We start from the raw sequence: 22,337 nt of genomic DNA, 5'->3' as shown, positions 1-22,337 counted from the left end.
AGAAATTTTTGGATTTTTCCGATATTACTTGTGTCAAAAGTGCTGCGATGGAAACAACGATGGATTTACCCTGTAGCCACATCTGTCCAAAATGTAAACAAGTCAGGCAGTTTTCACGGTCGGAAAATTTTTTGACAACGTGGTCATGTAGCTAACTTTAGCTAGCTAGCCAAACAGTAAAAAACAGGAAAAGTTTTATGACAACGTTGTCGTGCACATCAATGTCATCAAGCTAACGTTATTAATAAACAAGTGAAGTTGTTATTTCGATGGCGATTAATAAGTCATGTAATGTTACAATATATTGAACGTTACATGCATGCTACTATTTTAACGTTACCTACACACTGCTTAAGTTAATATAAAAAGAATGTACTTACCGACGAGATGAAGTGATAACGCAGTTTGTAACGAGGTTAGTTAGCCTACTAAATAAGAAATGGTGGCTTGCTAGGTAACGTTAGCTTGTGATAGTTGGAAGCGTCAAGTGTTGAATGTCACTGTACGCACAATGAGGGTAAAGAACACTGATCTCGGACCTGCTTTCCTACAGTGCGTTCACGTTTTAACCACCAGATGTCGCTGGTGAGCTTTCCAACCGAGCCGCCCCACTGTAACTGTAGTTTAAAAAACATCTTAAAAATACATTTAAAAATTTTTTTTATTTTTTTTATTCCCCGATGCTTAGGCGGGGGGTCAACTTAGGCCCGGCGGGCTTGCAATACACTGGCGGAAACCCTGTTATTGGTCCTAGTTATCCTTCCGGAAGCATTGGCAAATCCTTTGTTTACTAACATTCACATACACTATCAAATGTAGGCTAGATAACCTACATATTTTACATACTGAGTGATTTATTGCAAATTTTTGTTTAGTACTGACTCAACATACCGATTCATTTTAAAGAATTGAAGTTTGGAACACTAGTATCAGAATGAAATTGTGCTGCCTCTGAGTAACTATAGCAACAAGTTATAATGGTTGACTTACAAAACCAATAGTTAAGGTTAAATGTGCGGTTAAAAGCGTTTTTGTCTAGCAAATATCTTAGTTGAAACTCATTGCATCTAGCGAAGCATTTTTGTGGGGATGCAGTATTAGAGATGTACCCGGGGGGAATTTCGATAGAGTATTTGAGTGCTTGTTCGCTCCATGGGGGTGGGGGGATTTCCGTGATTATTGCCTCGATTTCCTCTTTTTTTACTGCTTTCCGTGACTTTTCGGCAGTTTAAATGGGAGCTGTCAATCTTATTGTTGCACTTCCACCATATTATTGCCAAATGCTGGGAGAAACAAAGTGCAACAATGTAGATTCTAGATTGTGCTGGGATCAAAAATCCAGCCTTTGTGAGCTGCTGTAATGAAATGTTTGACGGCACCTGTCAACAGACTTGTTGCTGAGCTCTGCTTCCCCTATTTTGGTAACTTGTCGGTGACAATATGCTTCATCAAAAACATCAAACCTCGTAATGTACAACATGTTGTACCACAACAAACTTTGAAGAAATAAAAACGGACACTGTATGATTTTAGTAGGCCCAATGCGTCTGTTTCACGTTGTTAAAGGCAAAAAAGCATGCTTTCTTTCTGTGATGAACCAAAGTGATTAAATCTGCACCGGTCTATCCCTTCATCTTACTGTTAGTTGTTCTTATAGCAGCAATTGCCCACAATTTTTTTTTAACTTCACGCACCTGGTACTGTTGCTGCAGTTGTGCAGTTATTTACGTTGTTTCGCGCATGACATCTATTAATGTAATAAATTAATGTTTTCAAAATGCTGACACTTTTTTTGGTTTTTCATAATTTTTAACAACTTTACGCAACTGACTTTAGCCAGTATTTTCAGTGACAAAGATCCAACCTTTAGTATATAGTCTATATTGTTATTGGTTTTATTGTATGGGCTTTATGGTAGGCAATAAAAAGAAAAAATGTTGCAATAGACAGGGCATTTGAAGATTTCCGTAAATAAATATACATGATTAAAATATTAAATATACCTTAAATAAACGTATTATTGACTAAAGTAAACTTATATTGTTGACTTTACTCACATTTTGATATAATTTTCAAAGCAACTGAACACTCAAGGTTGCATAAAATCGTCAATTGACCGCAGTCAGTTAAGCTGCCATTTAAAATTAAAGAATGAAAGTAAACACATTAATTCGATTGAATTTATTTTCGAGTAATTTTTTCCCCTGAGTACTCTATAGTACTCAAGCAATCCTCGTCTTTTGAGCCGACAAATTCTTGAATACTCGAATACTCTCGTGCCCATCCCTAGTATTTATTAAGTTAACGGACCATAGTTAAGTAGATCAGAGAGATTGATAGAGTGGATACAGTAGCTAAATGCACTTTTCATACAACGATATGCCAATTTGCAATGGAAAATCCTGTTTTATAAATGCATGTTGCATGTCTTTTGGTAAAAAAATTAAAATAAATAAATAAATAAATAAAAAACAGAATTATTGTATTTGGTTATTATTAATCAGCTTTGTAGTTCTCTTCCCATGCACAACAAACATGACAGTGTTTCTGGGTTTTTTTTCTATTTTCTATTGGATCAAATAGCATTACATGTAATCTAAATTATCCTGATTGGCCAAAAAATGGTCAGATTTGAAGGACATGTTGGGAGTTTAATATTTCCATAGGAAGTGAATGGGCTTAATACATTTTCAGTGTCTGTTTTTGCATTTTTAATTGCTAATAATTAATAAATTATACTTAGTATCATAAAGCTCTTGAATAGCATACATCTGCACATATAGTAGAATAATATGGTATGCATTTTGTATGAGTAGTGTAAAAACTGCGTGACAAGATTGTGTTACAAAATGGGAAGAAAAAGAATAAGAAGAAAATGAAAATGGGTGGACTCGTTCAAGCTAAGAGAATGCCTGTGAATGCTCAAATAACAGGTGTTTATAACAGAGGTGTGCAGAAGGCCCTCTCTGAATGCTCCTGTAAGCTAAGAACAGGAAGATGAGGCTACAGTGGGCACCTGATCACCAAAACTGGAAATTTCCCATTGGCTTGTTGCAGCAGATTTCTGCTGCAACAAGCCAATGGCAGGGTCAGCATTTTCTGTAAACAGCATGAATCCATGAATCCATCCTACCTTGTGTCAGTGGTGTTGGCTGGTAGTGGTGGTGGAAGAGTAAAGAGAGTGTTTCTTCGCACACATTAGGCTCTTTAATACCAACTGAGCATTTGAAGGCCACATCATACGTAAGTATTGTTGCTGACCATGTGTATCCCTTTATGGCCTCAGAGAACCTTTTTTCAAATGAATACTTCCAGTAGGATAATGCGCCATGCCACAATACACACATCATCTCAAGCTGGTTCCAAGAACATGACAGTGACTTCAGTTTACTCCAGTGGCCTGCTAGTCCCCAGATTTCGATCCAATAGAGCACCTTTTGGAGGAGGTGGAATGGGAGGTTCACAGAATGAATGTGTGGCCAAAAAATATGCAGGAACTGTGTGATGCCATGGAGTCAGCATGGACCAAAGTCCCCAAGGAATGATTCCAGCAGCTTTTTGAATCCATTCCATGGTATGAATAAGTGCCCCTAATAAAGTGGCCACTGAATGTGTATGTGTGTGTGTATATATAAATATATATTTACACACACACTATTTGTAATTTGTAATCAAACAATTCACTTGCCGTTAAAGTGCACATTCTCAGCATTTATTTAAGAATTTTTATACACTTAGATTTCACCATGTAGAAATTACAGCACCTTTTATACATTTATACAAAGTGTTTGGTTGAGAGGTTGTTATCAGAAGAATATTATGATGAGAAAAGTAAACCATGTATATGTTAGTGTATACGTTTGACATTGCTTGCATGACAAGGTAGCTACATGTGCATGTGCAACCTAATCAGTGATGTGGCTTCAAGCCATGTGATTAGAATTTACTCTGTTGTCTCTTCATCGTGAGTGATACAGTCAGGGAGATGCATATTTCTGCATCCTATGCTCTTCCACCAAGTATTTTTTTTCAGTTTTTCTGAAAGACGAATCTGTGAAATAACAAAAGTCTCAGTTTTTAACATGCAGAAACTCAGTGGGACTGGACTGTAAACAACAATGCTGATGCTATGTCTTCTATGTGAAATGTTGTTGCTTGTAATATATGTTTTTGTCGAAGTAAAAAAAAACATGTCTATTATCCGTTATCTAGGAGTAGAATCAAAGTGTTAAATGTTAATGCCTCAACACTGGCAGTTATTATCAGTCACACAAAATAAATGGCTAATGTGCAGTGAAAGTCACTTATCTGTATATTACGAAAAAATCTATTTTTGTCAAATTTCTTATTCTTAACCTTTTTAAAATAAATTATAATATGTTTATTAGTCCATGATGTAAATTAAATCTTCCCTTTTGAATATATAACAACAATTATGAGTGTTTACACAAAGATTTGGCTGAGATCTATTTTTAGTGAGATCTGATTTGGCAAGGCTGTGCTAACCAGTTTTATTGAATTTTTTTTTTTATACATCGATCATTTATTTGTGTGTTTGTGTGCACGTTATTTATGTATCATGTGTGTCTGTGCAGATGGATAAATAGTCGCCAACTACCTTGTTTTTCTGTGTTAAGATCTCAAACTTGCAGGCAGGGAGGTTTTCAACTGTGTCTGAGAGCTGTCAAGCTGCACCCTTGTCAATGAGGATGTGACGTCAAGCAGCTAATTGGGCTCCTCTTTGTGCGTAGGTACCCCGACATGCCCAACGCTGCTGACGTGGTGAATGCCTTAGATCAACAGGCGCTTGCGTCCATCCTGAGCACGTATGGGGAGGAGCGGCATGCCAAGAAAATAGCTTCGGCGATTGTGGAGGCACGCAGCATCTACCCCATCAGCAGAACCCAGCAGCTGGCCAGCATCGTGGCAGGTATCCTCATTAATTCCAAGCGCTATCTCAGAGCGTAGAAAAGGAGAGAAATATTAATCCCGTCTCTCCCTCTGGGATCTATTTGTCCAGGAAATCATGCAGCCTCTAATCCCGTCCATCATCCTCTCACGTCAGTGTTTTGTTGTCTCAGGTCTGCCTCCTGATGAGATTCTTATTAATAAGGGAAGAAGGTGTTGGTATGGGGTGGGGTTCTTTGTCTTAGTTTTACTCAATTTGCAGCATCCCCCCCTCTTCCCTCCCACCCCCTTGTTTTCTTTGTTTTGGTTCTTTCCCTACCCACAGTCCTCCCTCCCCTGTTTTCCCACAGACTACACACACATTGCGGCAGCTCGATGGTTTTGGAGAGGGGCGAGTTGATCGCTGGTGAGCGTGTGCGTCACGGGAGGGGACAGGTGTGACGGAGGCCACTTGTTTGTTCTTTTTTAAGAGCAGTGCAAGTCAACACCAATGCTTATTCCAATCAATCCATAAGGTCTTGGCTTGCGTGGGTCCCAAGGGGTCATTAGGGGGCTGCCGGCTTGGTTGTTGCCTAGGGAAGCGTATGACGGGGGCGGGGGTGGGGAGATGGTGAGGGCTATCAGACGCCATAACGATAGGTATCTGGGGAGCTGGTCTGTCTCAGGCGGATTCGTTTTCTTTGTGCCTGCATATCGACATGCATATATGCATGTCATGGTGTGGAGCATTCTGGTTTTGGTTTGGCTTGTTTCAGCATCTGCCGATCCATGTAGGTGTGAATTAATTTGTTTAGTTTTTTTTGCCGTAGGTAAATTTGTATCTGTTATTGCAATGCGTGGCAGAATGTTTCTTCGACACCGTTTCTGCTTATTTCTGTTCTTTTATCTAGTAGCCGGCACTGTTGAATTGTGCTGAAATGTGTCGTACTGTATTAATGTGTTTCAGTTTGCTTGAAATGTATTGTTTGTCAATTGCAGTGAAAGGAGTTTGTAGCATGCTCACCCTGGTAATACGACAATATCAGTGAAAAGTCACAAACAGACCTGTGAAATGCCCGTTCTGACTGAATGAACGCCGGTAGGAGAGACATCAGTGGTTTGCATGATAATTTGGTTGCTTTATTTCAAAAATATTATTTCCCCATCATGATTTCCAGTTTTCCTGCCATGGCAGGAATTCACTGTTAAATTAACGTATCAAAATATTTGCTTGCCTAAAGTGAGAACACAATGTATTTTTTCCTGCGTGCAAATTTTAACTCAACAATTTACAATCAAAAGTGGAATTAAGGATCTGTTTGTATTTGTTCCCAGTGGCACCATCACTTCCAAACTAAATGGAAGGTAGTTACCAAAGGCATTAATCAGGCCCAACACCTGACAAGTGGGCCCACATGAAAGCAGAACATTTACTTTAGCTTTTCATCCTTTAACCTGGTTAGCAAATGCACATTCTGTTCCTGAGCTATTAACAGTGCAAGCATTTCTCAGTACCAGATTGGTTCCAGATTGGAGTGGTAAATGAATATATCATATGTGAATCCTCAGATTCATTATCATTATTATTATTATTATTATTATTATTATTATTAGCTAAATAAATGATAAAGAACTATAGGTCAGATAAATTAGAGGTGTTCATCAAACATTGAACATTTTTTCCAGACAATGCCGTATTTCCATTCCTTGCGAAGTACCTCATATATAATTATAGAAAATTAATAGAATTATAAATGCACTAAAAATATTTATATGTTAAATATAGTCAAGGTCTTCTGAACCAATTTTATCACTGTTGTTTATCAATGTAGCGCATGTATAAGTGTATATGCGCTACATTGAAGGACAAGTCATATCCATCATTGTACATTATATTTTTATTGATATTACTGCTCCCTGCTGAACCTCATCTTTTAAACATACATTTATTTTGCTTTTCTTTTGTTTTAAATGGGACACAATTTGTCCATAGCATTGTACTTGTTGAATATATCTTATAGATTTCCACCTTTCAATGAGCTGTTAGTTATGAGTCATGCTAGTTATCATTCTTCTTTTACTGTAGACGCTATTTTTTTCTAAAGCAGATCAGATTGATTGACCTTGTATTAAAGACAGAGGATCGTAATCGCCATTAAGGAGAATAATAATCAATAATTACTTATGATAAATTTAAGTCTTATATTGTGCCATCCATAATGTTTGGGACAAAGACATATTTTTCTTGATTTGGCTCTGTACTCCACAATTTTAGATTCGTAATCAAACAATTCATTCAGAGTGCAGATTCTTTGCTTAAATTAAATGCCATTTTATACATTATTTGGACATGTTTCACCATGTAGAAATTACAACACCTTTGATACATTGCCCCCCCTACCCCCACCTATTTCAAGACACCATAATGTTTGGGACAGATGGGTGATTTGATTATTCAGGTGTGTTCAATTGCTTCTTCAGTGCACGTATAAGGCAGCTTTCAATATTTAGTCTTCATTCTAGGCATTTGGTTGTCTTTGGGGTCTGTTATTGGCATGTGTGAACATGAGGACCAAGCTTGTGCAAATGAAAGTCAAGGAAACCATTCTAAGGCTGAGAAATATGATAAACCAGTCAGAGATATTGGCCAAACTTTAGGCTTATCAAAATCAATTCTTTCGAACATCATTAAGAAGTAAGAGAGCACTGGTGAGCTCATTAAATGTAAAGGGCCCTGGTAGGCCAAGGAAGACCTCTACAGCTGAAAACAGCTGTCCAACAGGTCAACACTCTTCAGGAGGCAGGCGTGCTTGAGTCAATGACTACTGTCTGCAGAAGACTTCACAAACTGAACTACTGAGGCACAGACAGCTACACTGCAAGATGCACACCACTAGTTAGCCTCAAAGAAAAGGATGGCCAGGGTACAGTTGGCTAAGAAGTACCTAAAAGAGCCTGGAAAGAAAAAAGTTTTGTGGACAGATGAGACCAAGATTCACTTACATCAGAGTGATGGCAAAGAGCAAAAGGCCAAAAGGATGGTTTGGACATGTATGGCTGCCACAGGTACTGACTCAGTTGTCTTCATTGATGATGTAACTGCTGATAGCAGCAGCAGAATTAATTCTGAAATGTACGGAAACATCTGCTCAGTTCAAGCAAATGCCTCCAGACTCATTGAATGGCACTTCATCCTACAGCAAGACAATGATCCCAAACATACTGCTAAAGCAACAAAGGAATGTTTGAAGCCAAAAACCACACTTGACTAATTCTTGACTTCACATAATGTGAATCCAATTGAACATACATTTTATATGCTGAAGAGAAAACTTAAAACTTAAACTTAAAATCGTATAATCACGATTTAACTCAGACAGGCCCAGTAAATCTAAACCTCTATGAAAACAAATGTGAAAGTTGAAAATGTATTATCTGAAATTAAAAATGAAACCAATTCCTTTTCAACTTGCAGGATTGACCTACCGTACTTCGACTATTCTGTCCGCATGCAAATTTAATTTAGCTGTTTGTATGTGTATTCCCGTTCAAATAAATATCGGCAGCCATCAAAGTTAAAATATGAAAAGACAACATCCTTATAACAGTCCAATGAATAATCAGCAATTGCAACAGGTTTAGGGTTTGGGGTTTCTACATTATCTTATACAGGTGAGCCACACATCACTTTAAACAATAAAGTTCTGAACAGTGTCTAGTGAGGCATTGAACCATTCTTAAAGAGGGAATGCTCCTGTTATTTGATGGATAAATGCAAATCTGCTTCACACTCTGCGTTCCAGAACTTCTAAGGTTCAATAGTGTTTATATATTCTGGGGACCATGGAAGGCATTTGACTTCATTTTTGTGTTCATGAAATCACTCTTGAATTTGTTTTTGTGAAGGGGGAAGGCCTCTTCACTATAAATTTGTTTAATGATTTAAATATTTTATTATCATATGGGGACATGTCTTAACACATAGTTTTATTATTTAACCCCTTCATAAAAGCCTCCTCGTGGTCAGGATGCAGGAATGCTGAGATTGCTCACCTCAGACATTCAGTGCTCCTGATGAAAGATACATCCTGCAGATGCGCTGGGAAGCATCATCAGTGATGGAACCTGTGGTCATTGGGTGTTTTGGGTCTTTCAACATCAGACACCCTCGCCCAGGGCGACCCAGCCGGGGTTGATCAGACCCCAGCTTGCGTCCCAGCAGCATTTGCCCACGGATCTGCCCTCTTGATCCAAAGCCACCTAGTGGCCTTCTCCGCAGCTTCAGTAGCGAATCTGATGGCCTTTCTCTTTGCCTCCCCGGTGATGCCCAGTAGCATAAAAGTTTTGCAGAGTGAACACCCTGCAAATCCTCACACCGAGTTCGCCAGCAGGCTCACAGCAAGTTCGCCAGCCTTGCCTTCTGCACTCTTCTACAAGCTCCTGGTACTTAGTGCCCTTCCTCTCGTTGGGCCCAGGGCATTGTGAGTTCCAGCATGATCAGTTGCTTGGTGGACTCTAAAATGATGATCATGTCTGGTCGAAGCCGTGTTGATGTTATCCGGGCTGGAAACTTCAGCTGCTTGCCCAGGTCCACTTCCAGTTGCCAGTCGGTGGCAGTGGTGAGGAGACCAGACTTTGCTCCAGGTTGTAGGTGGGGCTTCTCTCCGACTCTTAGGAACGTGATGATCTTTGGATGGTGGTGGCCCTTGCTGGTGTTGATGGCCGTGGCTACACTCTCAGCGACTGCCTTAAGCACCTGGTCATGGCGCCAGCGATAGCACCCATCTCCAAGGGCTTTTGGGCAGCTGCTAAGGAGGTGTTCCGAGGATCCTCTTCCAGAACAACGAGGGCAGGAAGGTGTCTCACTTTTGCCCCGGACATGAAGGTTTGCTGGACTTGGTAGGACATCGTAGACAGCTTGGACTAAGAACATGATGCGATGGAAGTCTGCTTGCCAGATGTTGGACCAGGTGATCCTTCGTTGCAGTACACTTTCCCATCTAGTCCATGCTCCTTGCTGTCCCATCCCTACCATTCTGCTAGCTCGTACCTCCTCCACGCCTGCCTGCACTTCCTCCTGCACTCAGCCGTGACTCAGCCACCTCCAGAGATTTGTCTGCGCTCCATTTCCTGCCTGTTCGAACCTGGATGCCAGCAGATGCCACTTTTGGATCCCTGGATTCTCTGTACTGGAGAGCTTCCCGTGTCCGTGACACCATGAACTCTTCAGCGAGGCCACTGATCGGGAGCTGCAAGATGTTACTGGTGCCATACAGAGCAGCACTGCTCAGACTGCGGGGTAGGCCTAGCCATCTTCACAAGTAGCTGCTGATCTTCCTCTCCAGTGCCTCGACTGTCATTATGGGCACTGCATACACCAGCAGATGCCACAGGATCCGGGGTAGTATGGAATGCTGGTAAATCCAGACCTTGAACCTTCCCAGCAGGCCTGTTTTTTCCACCTTGGTCAGCTAGGCCTCAAGCTCTTTGCTGGTTTTCTGGATGGAAGCAGCATCTTTGAGGCTGCAGTCAAAGATCTTCCCGAGGCTCTTGACTGGCTGCTCTGTAATGGACGGGATGGTGGCTCCGGTCAGTGAGAACCGGAACTTGTCCACTACTTTCCCCCTTTACAGGCTAGAGACCTTGCCCAGGTGGTGAGCTTCTCTAGGCCTTGGAGTATCCACCTGCTGCCCGGGACAGATGTAGTAGTGACAGTCAGGTCATCCATGAAAGCTCTTATTGGGGGTTGTCGCACTCCAGTCTTGGTCAAAGGGTCCCTGCATTCTACCTCTGCTGACTTGACAACCATGTTCATGGCGAGGGTGAAAAGGATGACTGAAATGGTGCAGCCTGTTATGATGCCTTTCTCAAGCCGATGCCAGTCTGATGTACCAGACCCAGCAGCGACTCTTAGCCTGAAGTTACCGTAACAGTCCAGAATAAGGTCCTTGATTTTTCCGGGAACATGTTGTCGATGTAGGGCAAGCTCAACGAGTTTGTGTGGTATGGATCCGTACGCATTTGCGAGGTCCAGCCACAAACTATGAATGGAAACAACAAACTCGGTGTTCTATCTTTATTAGTAGACAATACTTGACAAGTTTCTATGTGCAACTATTGCTATGTCCATTTAGCCTAACAAACACCCCCTCTCTGCAGTCTCATCTGCAACTACACCCCCAAGCATGACACACTGGAAAATAGCCTCTACTTGGGAGTGCATAAAGATATTATTTTACCACCAACAGTTTTTAAACAGTTTTTGGCAACAATATTTAAAGCCAACAATAACTCAAAGGTATGCCAATACAACAGCGGAAAATGCTACTCACTGAATAGCAGAATAAACAACCATTTTTTGTGGAATTATACCACGTCATTCTACTATCAATATCTGAAACTAAATATGGAATATGCAATCTTACCATTTGTTTCACACTTCAAGACATCCTTTTCAAGATTCAGCGGTCATTTATTGTCTTGAACAATCTATTTGAGAAATAAACATGCAAATAGAAAGTGGGGGTAGGCAATTACACTGGTCATGTGAAAAACCCCAGTTGTTTTTTAGGACGTAGCAATTCTTTTCATTTCTTTCTGGTTTGATTGATAACTCTGTTACCCAGTAGAGGACAGTATTAGCTTTCCAACTGTGTATGGTATGCCTGATTTTAAATTTATTCTGAGGACTGAGAGCTGTGCACAACAGCTTTAACTGTTGCTTCATCACAGCGTTGTCCTGTAAACCATTACACAATAATATACAAGCACTCGTTTAGGTGTAATTGCATTTTTCTTTTGATTTTTGGAAGATTTTGCTAACTCATCAGCATGGCTAAAGCAAATTCTCTGCTTCCCTGGGAAGCGGAGAAGGAACCATGAAGTGTAGCGAGCATACATATGAACATGTACATATTACTGCTTTTAACATTTCAATTATTTACATTTTTGTGTCATACTTTTGATATTATATTCACATTGGCTGTGAGAGACAACTGTTAACCTTTGCTAATAATGCTCAGCGTATATGTATTTGGGGCTAACTAATAGTAAGCCTAGCTGTTAGTATAAGGGCATTGTTAGTGTACCCTGGGCATTGTAGCTCGTAGTGGCCTGCTTTGTTATAATTCATACCACTCACAATGAAATTGAGTTTCTTTTCAAGAGGTTTGCATTATTCTCTAATGCGGGCATTTCACGTACTGAATTGTAATGTAAGCGTTCATAGGTGGGTCAGTCGTGTTATGTTTGATGCACCAGTGAAGCTAGAACATTCGCCAACATTTCTCTGATGGTAGAATATTATTTTATTGTAATCTTATTGTACCCTAGATAATGTGCTATTAGTATCTCCATGGGCTATACTTTTCACTTGGAAAATACTCAAATTTTCATATGATGATATGTGCTATTTGAATGTAAAATTCCCCTTGGAGTGATCATAAATAGAAACATTTGTAAAATATCATCCCATCCCCATGCCACCGTAAGCCCTAGCATGGAAAATACTCATTCAAATTTACTGTATGCTGATATGTGCTACATAAAATTTCCCTTAGAGTGATCATAATAGTAACAATACAATACAATACAATACAATAAGCTCTTATACAGCGCTCTACAGCGTTTTGAGAAAAACGTGTCCTCCCATCCCCATGCCACAAAAGATTACATACTATGGAGCACAGAAAAACATGCAAGAGTGAATGATTACATATTTAGGTATGTGTACCTCCGTTTGTCACAATGTTTTTGCATTATTTTTCAATGTGAAATCGATGTTTCATCTTAAACAATCATAAGAGAAAATGTATATGCTTTATTCCTTTTTGGGGACCACTGGATATCGTAGACCCCTATGATGAAGAGATAGTAATTCCCAGGACATGTATATTTTCAGCTGGCTTATATATGTGACCTCTCAGTATTTCATTTCAAACTAATAGAGAACTTTATTTTTGCATTTTCCCCAAGATAATTGCATTTGTGCCTATATATTTTTACCTAAATTATGAATGTAAACTATGTATTTATGTATGTATTGTAAATTGTACAAGTGTCTTGCTTCATTTAAACCATTTATGAAGTTTCTGTGATGCTTACATCCGGAGTTATAAAGCCTGAAATAGAACACCTTGCCTTAAATGGATCAGGATTGGCCAGATTTGGCATCTGGGGTTAATTTCAGTCTCCCTTAAACTGCTGATAGTGTCAATCTGTGACTGTTTAAGCTTAGTTACACACCTGCTGGTGATCGTAATTAACATGTCTTAAAAGTAGGTGTGTGGCGAGCAGAAGGAGGCTATTTTGTAGGAAGCAGGGTTGAGGTTTCTTTTGTGGAAAAACATCCAGTTTCCCATTGTATTTTTTTAAAATCAGTACAATTTTCTAGTACTCCTTATCTCAGATGTGTTTAATATTCTATAAGGCAAAGTAATGGCCAGCGTTGTCAGTTTATCTGTGATTATGGTGGCACTATAATCTTAGAATATGGAGACATCATGAGAGAACAGTGTTTCTACCATAGGATGCAGCTGGTCTTCATATTGGCTACATATTATGCTGTTATACAGGGCCGGCCCGACCCAATAAACAAAGTAAACATTTGTTTAGGGCCCCGCGATTGGTTCGGGGCCCCCTCCCTCCAAGATAATAATTTTTATTTTTATTATTTTTTCACAGTACACACAACTGTAACAATGAAATGTAGTATGTTTCGTTTCATATATTTTTCTAAATTTCTTAAACCTAATTTTGGAACTACGAAGGAGGATTTTAAATTGTGGGTGCTGCGCTGCGGATGATGCGCACAGATTACTGCTGACTGGCAGTCTACTGTTGCTGCCTGTCAACTGCCAGCAGTAGCTAGGTGTCCACTGTCCAGCTGCCATGAAACAAATGTAGCCATCTGGGTCAGAAAAAAAGAAAAAAGAAAAAAATCAAACAGGAGAAATAAATTGAGATAAAGGTAAGCTGCAAGCATATTGGTATATTAAAGTAATAATCTTGAAGATTCTCATTAAAATAAATGTCTTTTAAGTCACTATCTATCGCTGCATTGGGTAACACAATGGTGATTGAACCTATTTTTATATTAATTTATACTATTATTATTATCATAATTAATGATTTAAAAACTTGGTGTCTGTGGCGACATTCCCGGGAAAAAATCACAAGCGGCGCACAGTTAGTGACGCGTTTTTCGTCACCCATCAGTGGTTGGTCCGCCAGAGAGGGTAGGCGGAACTAACGCAACAGGCTCACTCTTCAACTCACTTGTGTGTGAGCGGCGTACTGTTTTTTCCAGTGTCTGCATGCGTTACAATAACAGAGAAAGGGGGGGTTGGGGGAGTTATGGAACCCTAAAAAGTTTTTGAGAGATCATATTATTTGTTGATGTAGATTTCGTATTACATTTAATGACAATGTAACTTTACTAAATTACATAGCTATTTGCACAGCTAACGCTAGCTACCGGACCATGTCAAGAAAGACAACATTAGTTTAGACAACGTTGCGCACAGTATCCATCTCAGGTAACGTTGCGTTAGCTAGCTAGCTAATGTAATTAACACAATCTAATGTCGGCTAACAATTAGAAAAAAACGCTAGCTAACGCTACCGACCGGTACCGACCTTGCAAACCGTCTCTCGAACGCAATGCTACCTTGTTGCAACGTTGCAGTGTAGCTAACTTAAGGCCAGTTCAGATCAATGATTCGCAACAAGACTGGGTGCAACTTGCAAAATTCCAAGACGTCTGATTGTAAACGTTCTAAAACTGCACTTGGCGATTTGACAAGGACGGTCTTTTAAAACCTCAGGGCAGGCAACGGCCCTGCTACTAGCCAGTTCACACCGCTGTAATTTTCTCTGCAACATTCTAAAACCGTTTCGCCTCGTTGTGAATCATTGATCTGAACTGGCCTTAACGTTACCGTTATTTACATTGCCATCGAGTTCATCAATATATTATAATGATCGGAATAAAGCCGGGGTATGTGGAGCAGAGCCGGGTCTGATTTCTGAAGACGTCATGCAGGAGAAAACGAAATAAAAGAATACGGCAGTATGGATTAGCATTGTTATTATTTTATTACGCTTCCTCATATCTTCCTTCAGCCTTTATGCCCCTTTTGATGAAATCTCCTTTGTTTTTGTTTTATTCTTCTTGTTCTGATTGCTAATTTAACACCCAGCTCAGCTTTATTCTCGAACAGTTTAGCTAGCAAAACCAGAAACACCAGGGGTAACATTTTGCAAGGCAGTTGTTTCAAAAATACCACACAACAATCATTCACAAAAAAGACTGCTTATTGTGCACGAGATACATAATTGCACGATCCACAGCGAATCCCGCAAATTCTTCTCTGCAGTGTAAAGATGTTCATACCGGGCAAAAGGTGGATAAAGAACGTTTGCAGAAATTGATTGTCACTAATTCTACCCCAGGTTTGCTACGGCATTTTAACCCGGCTCGGCAGTGTAAAGACATCTTTAGTTAGCCTAATGTTAGACAACGAATGAGTATGTACATAACGTTACTTTTATAACAACCGTTTTTTATTCAGTAAATAGTAAGTGTTATAGTTGGCGTGCCAACTGACTGACGTCACACAGGCGACACTGGTTGGATCCGGTTGGATCTATGGGAAGTGAGGTCCAAAAACACACCTGCAATTACCGCTCCTCGCCATTGGCACCGCCATAGAGAACGAAACTGAAATCTTTGAGATTGTCACTTTAAGTAAGGAATATACCACGACGGGCTGTCCCGTTATTGGAAATAGTGTACGACTTGTATTAAAGTCTTCGCCTTGGCCGCATCACCACCCCCGAAGTAGCCTACATTATTTTCCAATAACGGGACAGCCCGGAGGGGTTTATTCCACTTATACAATGGGTTACCAACAATGACTATATATGGTTACTTTTATATTTATTGATTTTTATCAACTTAATCAGCTGAAAGTGAAATATTTTTCTGCGGGCGTTTGGGCATATTATTTTACCGTTGTCAAGCAAAACTCTGGTTGGTAGTTCTTAATTCTATGAAAACAATGATTCTATCAAGAAAAATTGTTGATTGTTTTATACCATACAATTAGCACCAATTTTGGTCATTTTTGTCATTACATTATTTAATAAAACTGCATGAAACCATAAGTCAATCAAATTCATCTCCCTAGCACTGTCTTGCTTTTTAAATGGTGTGGTCGCGCAGTGTAGACATAACGTCTTTCTAAGACCCTCTGAAATGGGGTTTGAATGCCAGCTAGCTTTATCGCTGTCACTTGTCACCAAGCCAATATTAAAATTCTTGGTTTTAGGTCAGAATGGTCTCACGGCATGCTTGTTATCCCGGCTAGCTAGCTAGCTAGCTAACTATTGAATTGTATTCAAAACAGCGGTTACTATAAACGCAATCATTCACAAACATATGGATGAAAATGCGTCCCGTAGCCTTGAGTTAAATGTGGAACGCCTATTCTACTGTCCAAATAAGGGACGATTCTGATTTGTGGGATGGTTGGCAACCGTAAATAAAGCTAGCTACAGTAACTAGAAATGTGATTCAACGTTGCCATCAATTGTGAAATTGGACATTGAAAAGGGGAGGGGATGTAACAACAATTCAAAAGCGAAAGAATAATGTTGCTGTTTAAACTGCTTTAGAATGCTGGATTTTGTAGCGCATAGATTGTATAACTGTTAAAAGGCCGAGGTGTCCCTTTACTGAGAAATAATGCCCAACCTTGGACCAATCAGAATCGAGTATTCAGCCAAGCCGTTGTATAACGTTATATATTTTTAAACGACAACAGCACCAATACGTTATCTTAGCTAGCTACGAACTTTAGCTAGCTGGCTAGCTACCTAGCTAATGTTTTCCGAGGTGTCGGTGAAAGTTGACAGGTCAATTGACCCGTCCCTACATGTAGCTAGCTAGCTTGTCAATCTTAGCTGGGGGTGGCTAACATTAGCCACCTGTTCTGAAATAAATCTGGGATAAGGAGGTGAGGATTGCGTTGCATGTTTGTTTGTTTGTATTACGTTTATTTGTAACGCACTGCGTGATAAACTGTGTAAACCACAACAGCACCAATACGTTAGCTTAGCTAGCTAGCTAACTTTAGCTAACAACGTTAAAATTAACGATTGTTTTCCGAGGTACCGGCGAAGGTTTATCTTGTTTAACAATTTAATTTATAGCCTATTGTTCTTTGCACTTTGTTCAAATCTGCTACATTAGGTTGTTTTAATATCTATTTTTAATAAATAATTGTGTTCCCTATGTTACGGCCTGGCTCGAAAAGCCGCAACAACAAGTCCAATGTACCCAAAAACAACAATCCAAAAACTGATTTAAAAACAAAATCCCAGACATTTATCAGAATAAATAACAAACTAATCACAAACTAAAACAAAGGAAAACCCTAATCACAAACTAAAACAAAGGAAAACCCATTAAGTTCAAACAAAACGATATTCACAAAAACTACAAACCCAAAACCACAAATCAAACCACACACAAAAGAAACCCAAAAGAAGATCTCCCCTGCCTCATAGTGCTGGGCTTATGTTGGCTCACAGGCAGGTGGAGGCAATCAGGCAATTAGGTAAATAAGCAACTACCTCCACCTGCACTACCCAGGCACAGAGGCACCTAATACAATGGCTTTTTCATTAATCTAGGTTTTGCGCTCATTAAACCTTAGCCTTGGATACAAAAGGTTTCCAATTGTCAACTCTGCCATAAATACCAGCGTTGTGAAATTCATGATGTCAGGTTATTTTTAAATGTATTTTATTAATAAGAGTCCCAGAGGTGTGTATTCGATTCTGTGATGATTTGTTGTATTTTTGTGACGTTTTGCTACTATCCTGTTCCGTGTCTGTCTGTCCATGTTGGTGTTTTCAACTTGCAACTCATGTTCCTTTTTTGGTTGGACTGCAACAGCGGGGCCAGCCCTACAAACGTGAATGTCTGTGACTGAGTGATGAAGTTACACCATTGGTCAGCCGGTCCAGCCATATAGGTTTTGACCTGGTCTTGTTCCAGTGCAGTTTGTTCATGTTTGGCATTTGTTATCATCATTTTCAACAATGTTTCCCTTACCACAGTAAATAATTTTGCACTCTGTGTGAACAATTTGGAGCCTCTTTGGAGCTATTAGTTTGGAAACTAACATATCAAAGTGCTGCTACTTGTAATTCTACTTAATGTCACTCACGTGTACATTAGCCTTTGTAATTATGATTTAGTTGCTGCAAAGTTCTTCATCATATGGTGTTCCTGTTATTTTGTCCAACCCCTGTACAAGACCTCTTTGGCTTTGAGTTAAAATGTTGCAGTTAAGCACTTTTAGATGTGTTGAACCTAAAGTATTGTTTTTCAATGCTCTAATGACAACAATGCTTTTTGAATGGTTTGCATATTGTGTATACAGTAACTTTTAAAAAACTTTCCACCCTCTCCCCTAAGCTCTCCCTTCAAAGCCCCTCCCTCTAAATACATGCATGCACTCTGCCTGTCATCTGAGTACTGGAGAGGGGGGGACATACGTAACCCATTCTATCATAATTAGTTGGTAGTTAATACGGCCAGTTTAATATAAATTTATGTGTTTATGCCAAAAATTGGCTGTTTTAGGGTTTCATATTATTTTAGCAGAACAATATTGTTTTGAAGCTTTTAAATTTTTAAGATTACAGCATTGGAGTTTTGCATCGTTTTGAAGCTAACATTAGCCAGCTTATTATCACCAGTCACGCAAGCAAATGGGTTTCATCATAACAAACAAATGTCTTGGCTTTTATGATCTGTATGTCTTCATGTCCAATTGAGTGTGAAATGTATTTTTAAGGTTTTAAACATAAGATGAAAAGCTATCACTGGAGATTCGTCAATAGTATTGTAGTGAGGTTTAGTCAGATTTATTCATAACAATGGAGTTCAACAACCAATCAGAATTCGGTACATTAGTAGAGCCCATCTTATTGAAATAACACAGACACGACAATGGTTCCGAAATAAAGGGTATACATTTACTGGTCATGATAATTGTTACTTCCCGTGACTCACGTGTTGAATAACTAGTTGTACTCTAACAGACGTAACACTAAGACACCTCAGTATTAACCACAACCTGAAAGAAAACCCAGTTAAGTATAAAGTGCTATGTAAAAATGCAAGACAGCGTTTATTTACAGAAGAGCAGGGAGTTAAGAGCTATTTGTCCTAAATTAGTTATAAGTGGGATCTCACCAGGCCGGTAGATGTAACCCAGCACGATGGTCCTCTGGCCTAAATGTCCGTACTCCAGTTCTTTACAGATGTTTTGAGTTATACACTGGGGTATCGTTGACTATCGCTACAATATGCACTTTCTATAACTAAGAAGTAACACAAAGGCTACTATTATCAATTTAACACGTTATAGTGGATGTCTTATAGAGAACAGACAACGCGGACTGTAGGCATTAGGCTAACCAAGACTAAAACCAAGACTAACTTAGAAAGATGCACATCATAAATATATAGTCCTGCATCTTTCTAATATCGCTGCTCCGTGATGGTCCCAGCATTCTCACAACAGGCATCCTTTTCGTTGGTTGTCAAGCGATGGCGTGCGTTGTCTCTCAGGCGCATCCTTGGACCCGCAGCTCTGCGACAGGACAACATTATGTCCGTCTGTAGGGGAACCAGAAACAACGCGGCAGCAACAAAACACAAAGACCAAAAAAGACTGGGATGTAACAATAATGAATAATGTGGATAGGCTAATTGAAAACAAATAATTTGCCTAATATGAAGAATAATATTATATGATTCATATAAGAGGAAATGCGACGGCTAAAAATAGAGGTTTGCAGTACGACCATTTAACGAAGGTTAATTTGTGTTATGGGTTAGTGACAGGCTACTCTGTTATGTGGTTAATTTGCCTAATCAGTCTCATAAAATAAAGTTTTAACAATATAAAACTACATGATCAGAGAATTTGCTATTCTATAGTTTGATGCCAGTGTTAAATAAAATGTGTTTCAATACTTAACGGTGATAATAAGGGAGGGCAGTCCTTAAATCTGTTAGGTGATGTGTCAGCTGGTCAGCTGGTCCCAGGGTCTGTGGCAGGTGCACAGAGACTTGGGAAACTTCTTCTTGTGACAGGTTCCAGTCAAGATGACTGGGGATGTTCACAAATCTTCCACTTGGGTCCGGCCGCTAGTGAGATATGAAGGAAAATCCAAAGATACTTTTCCCCAAAACAGCTGTTGATGGGAAACAAACAAGCTTGGTTTATTTTGTGGATTATTTATTTATTTATTCATTTATTTATTTATTATTTAACCTTTATTTTACCAGGATAGTCCCATTGAGACAGAATCTCTTTTACAAGGGAGACCTGGCTCAGTTAAAAGATATTACAAGGAGAAACAGCACATTAAAATAAAATACAATACAGTACAAAGCAGACACGACTATTAGGAGTCATGCAAAGATACATACACAAACAGAATGACAGAGATACATACATGTAACCAGCATGACATGACGGATTAAGTATTAAAACAGGTGCAATTAACAGTTAAGATTTCTGAGATCTTTTTTTATAGGCAGCCAAGGAAATGAGTGTGGCAAGCTTGAGCTTAACCTGCAGCTCATTCCAAGACCAGGGGCCATAATAAAACAGACTCCTCTTGCCAGCTTCTGTCCGCACATTAGGTACCTTGAAACGCAGTCCAATATTAGATCTTAAATTATGTGTATTTTGTGTGGGTAAAAACTTTGAACTTATATATATAGGTAACTTTCCAAGAATGGCCTTATAGATGAATATATACCAGTGTTTCATCCTACATATAGCCTACCGACGGATGTCCAATTTACCAAGGATTATGTCACGCCAACTCCGGCAGGTCTCCAGCTAAGTGCGAGTTGGGAAGTGCAGCAAAATCCGTCAATGTCCTTAAGGCGCTGCTTCTGGTGGGTTAGGCAATGCCTTACCTCAGAGAAAAGCTGTCAGGTTTTTGATCAGTTTTATGCTCACAAGTCACTGACACGACAGAACCCCACATGTGATCTCTGTAATGTGATTGGTTTATTATTTTGGCCGCACAAACATTTGATTGGCTTGTGGTATTGGAGTGGTCAATGAAACATGGATAATGTTTAAGCATGATAAATTGGGCTCCCCATTCCTCCAAAAATGGGGTGTTCCTTGCCCCAAGCTGATGCTTAATTGATCAAGCAAAGAGTTTATTGCAGGGTCACAAGAGGAAGGGGACAGACACATTATGCCTTGGTTTACCAAAAAAGTTAATAATGAACATGACTTAGGGGAGGGTCAGCCCCGTGGTCTGTGAGCCAGAGCCCCCAAAGTTCCTGTGTATAGTTAAACATCATTACACTACTGAGACCATAGATACTTCTGTTTGTCACCAGTCACACATACCAACTACTTTATGTTTTTGCAGTCATGATCTGAATGTTTCAATGTCAAATTCAGTGTAAGGTATAGTTTTGAAGCTTTTAAATGTGAGATGACAAGGTTGCACTAGAGTTTCACGTCGTTTTGAGGCTCGCCAGCTTGTCACCAGTCACATCACTTCAACTGCTTTCGCGGCCACAAGCTAATGTTTTGGGTTTCATCTGATTTAACTCTATAAAAGTTTTTGCTTTCATTATCTGTATGTCTTAATGCAACATTCAGAGTGAAAATATAGTTTTTTTTAAAGGTCTTAAACGTAAGATTAAAATGGCGTACCAGAGTTTTGCGTCCTTTGCAGTGTTGCCAGATTTTTGCATCCTCTCCTTATGTATCCCCGCCCACTCTGTTTGCTCTGTGAATGTGCGGTGAACATGCAACATGATTGACAGGCAGCCAGGGCAGAGAGATTTAAGTGTGGTGAAATTTGGAGTGGCTGATTTCATTCTGGGCCATTCAGTGTGGCTGGATTTTTTTCTCAGACCGTTTGATTTATTAATAATGGGATGTGAAGGAAATTTAACCAAATATGGACAACAGTGTTGTTACAACAAACTTACATACTGCATCTTTAAGTAATCAGGGTCATCTATACTAACTGACAACATTGCTCCCAATGCCTTGATATCACAACTTTACTGAGCTTCACAAAGGGCTCTTGCTAAAATGCAACTATTTGTCTTTCAAGTAAAGCAGCATAGATCATAACTGTCACATCAGAGTCACAATCACACATGTAACAGTCACATAATATGATGTTGTAGTGGCCTGAAACTAAAGTAATGTATGAAATAAATACAGAAAAAAACAATTGAACAGAAGGAAGGTGCTATCATTTCAGTTGTACTTGTTGGAATGTTTTGCTGTAGGTTGAAGTGCAGTCAAATGAGTTTGGAGGCATTTGCTGTTTCTGTGCATTTCATAATTAATTATGCTGCTGCCATCAGCAGTTATATC

At 39.5% G+C, this 22,337-nt stretch overlaps 1 protein-coding gene across 3 annotated transcripts in view; it reads left to right on the top strand.

Annotated features, from left to right (window-relative positions):
• mettl15 (methyltransferase like 15) overlaps positions 1 to 22,337 on the top strand; it is a 225,612-nt gene that overhangs the window by 185,633 nt on the left and 17,642 nt on the right. For all 3 annotated transcript variants that reach the window (XM_035417755.1, XM_035417753.1, XM_035417752.1), the window contains exon 5: positions 4,752 to 4,930. In XM_035417755.1, coding sequence (XP_035273646.1) covers positions 4,752 to 4,930 — 179 coding nt within the window. The remainder of the gene's footprint in view (positions 1 to 4,751; positions 4,931 to 22,337) is intronic.

Source organism: Anguilla anguilla, chromosome 5 (genome assembly GCF_013347855.1).
Source record: "Anguilla anguilla isolate fAngAng1 chromosome 5, fAngAng1.pri, whole genome shotgun sequence".
Classification (NCBI taxonomy): domain Eukaryota; kingdom Metazoa; phylum Chordata; class Actinopteri; order Anguilliformes; family Anguillidae; genus Anguilla; species Anguilla anguilla.
Note: the sequence above shows the minus strand (reverse complement) of the source record. Positions and strands in the feature narration are given on the sequence as shown.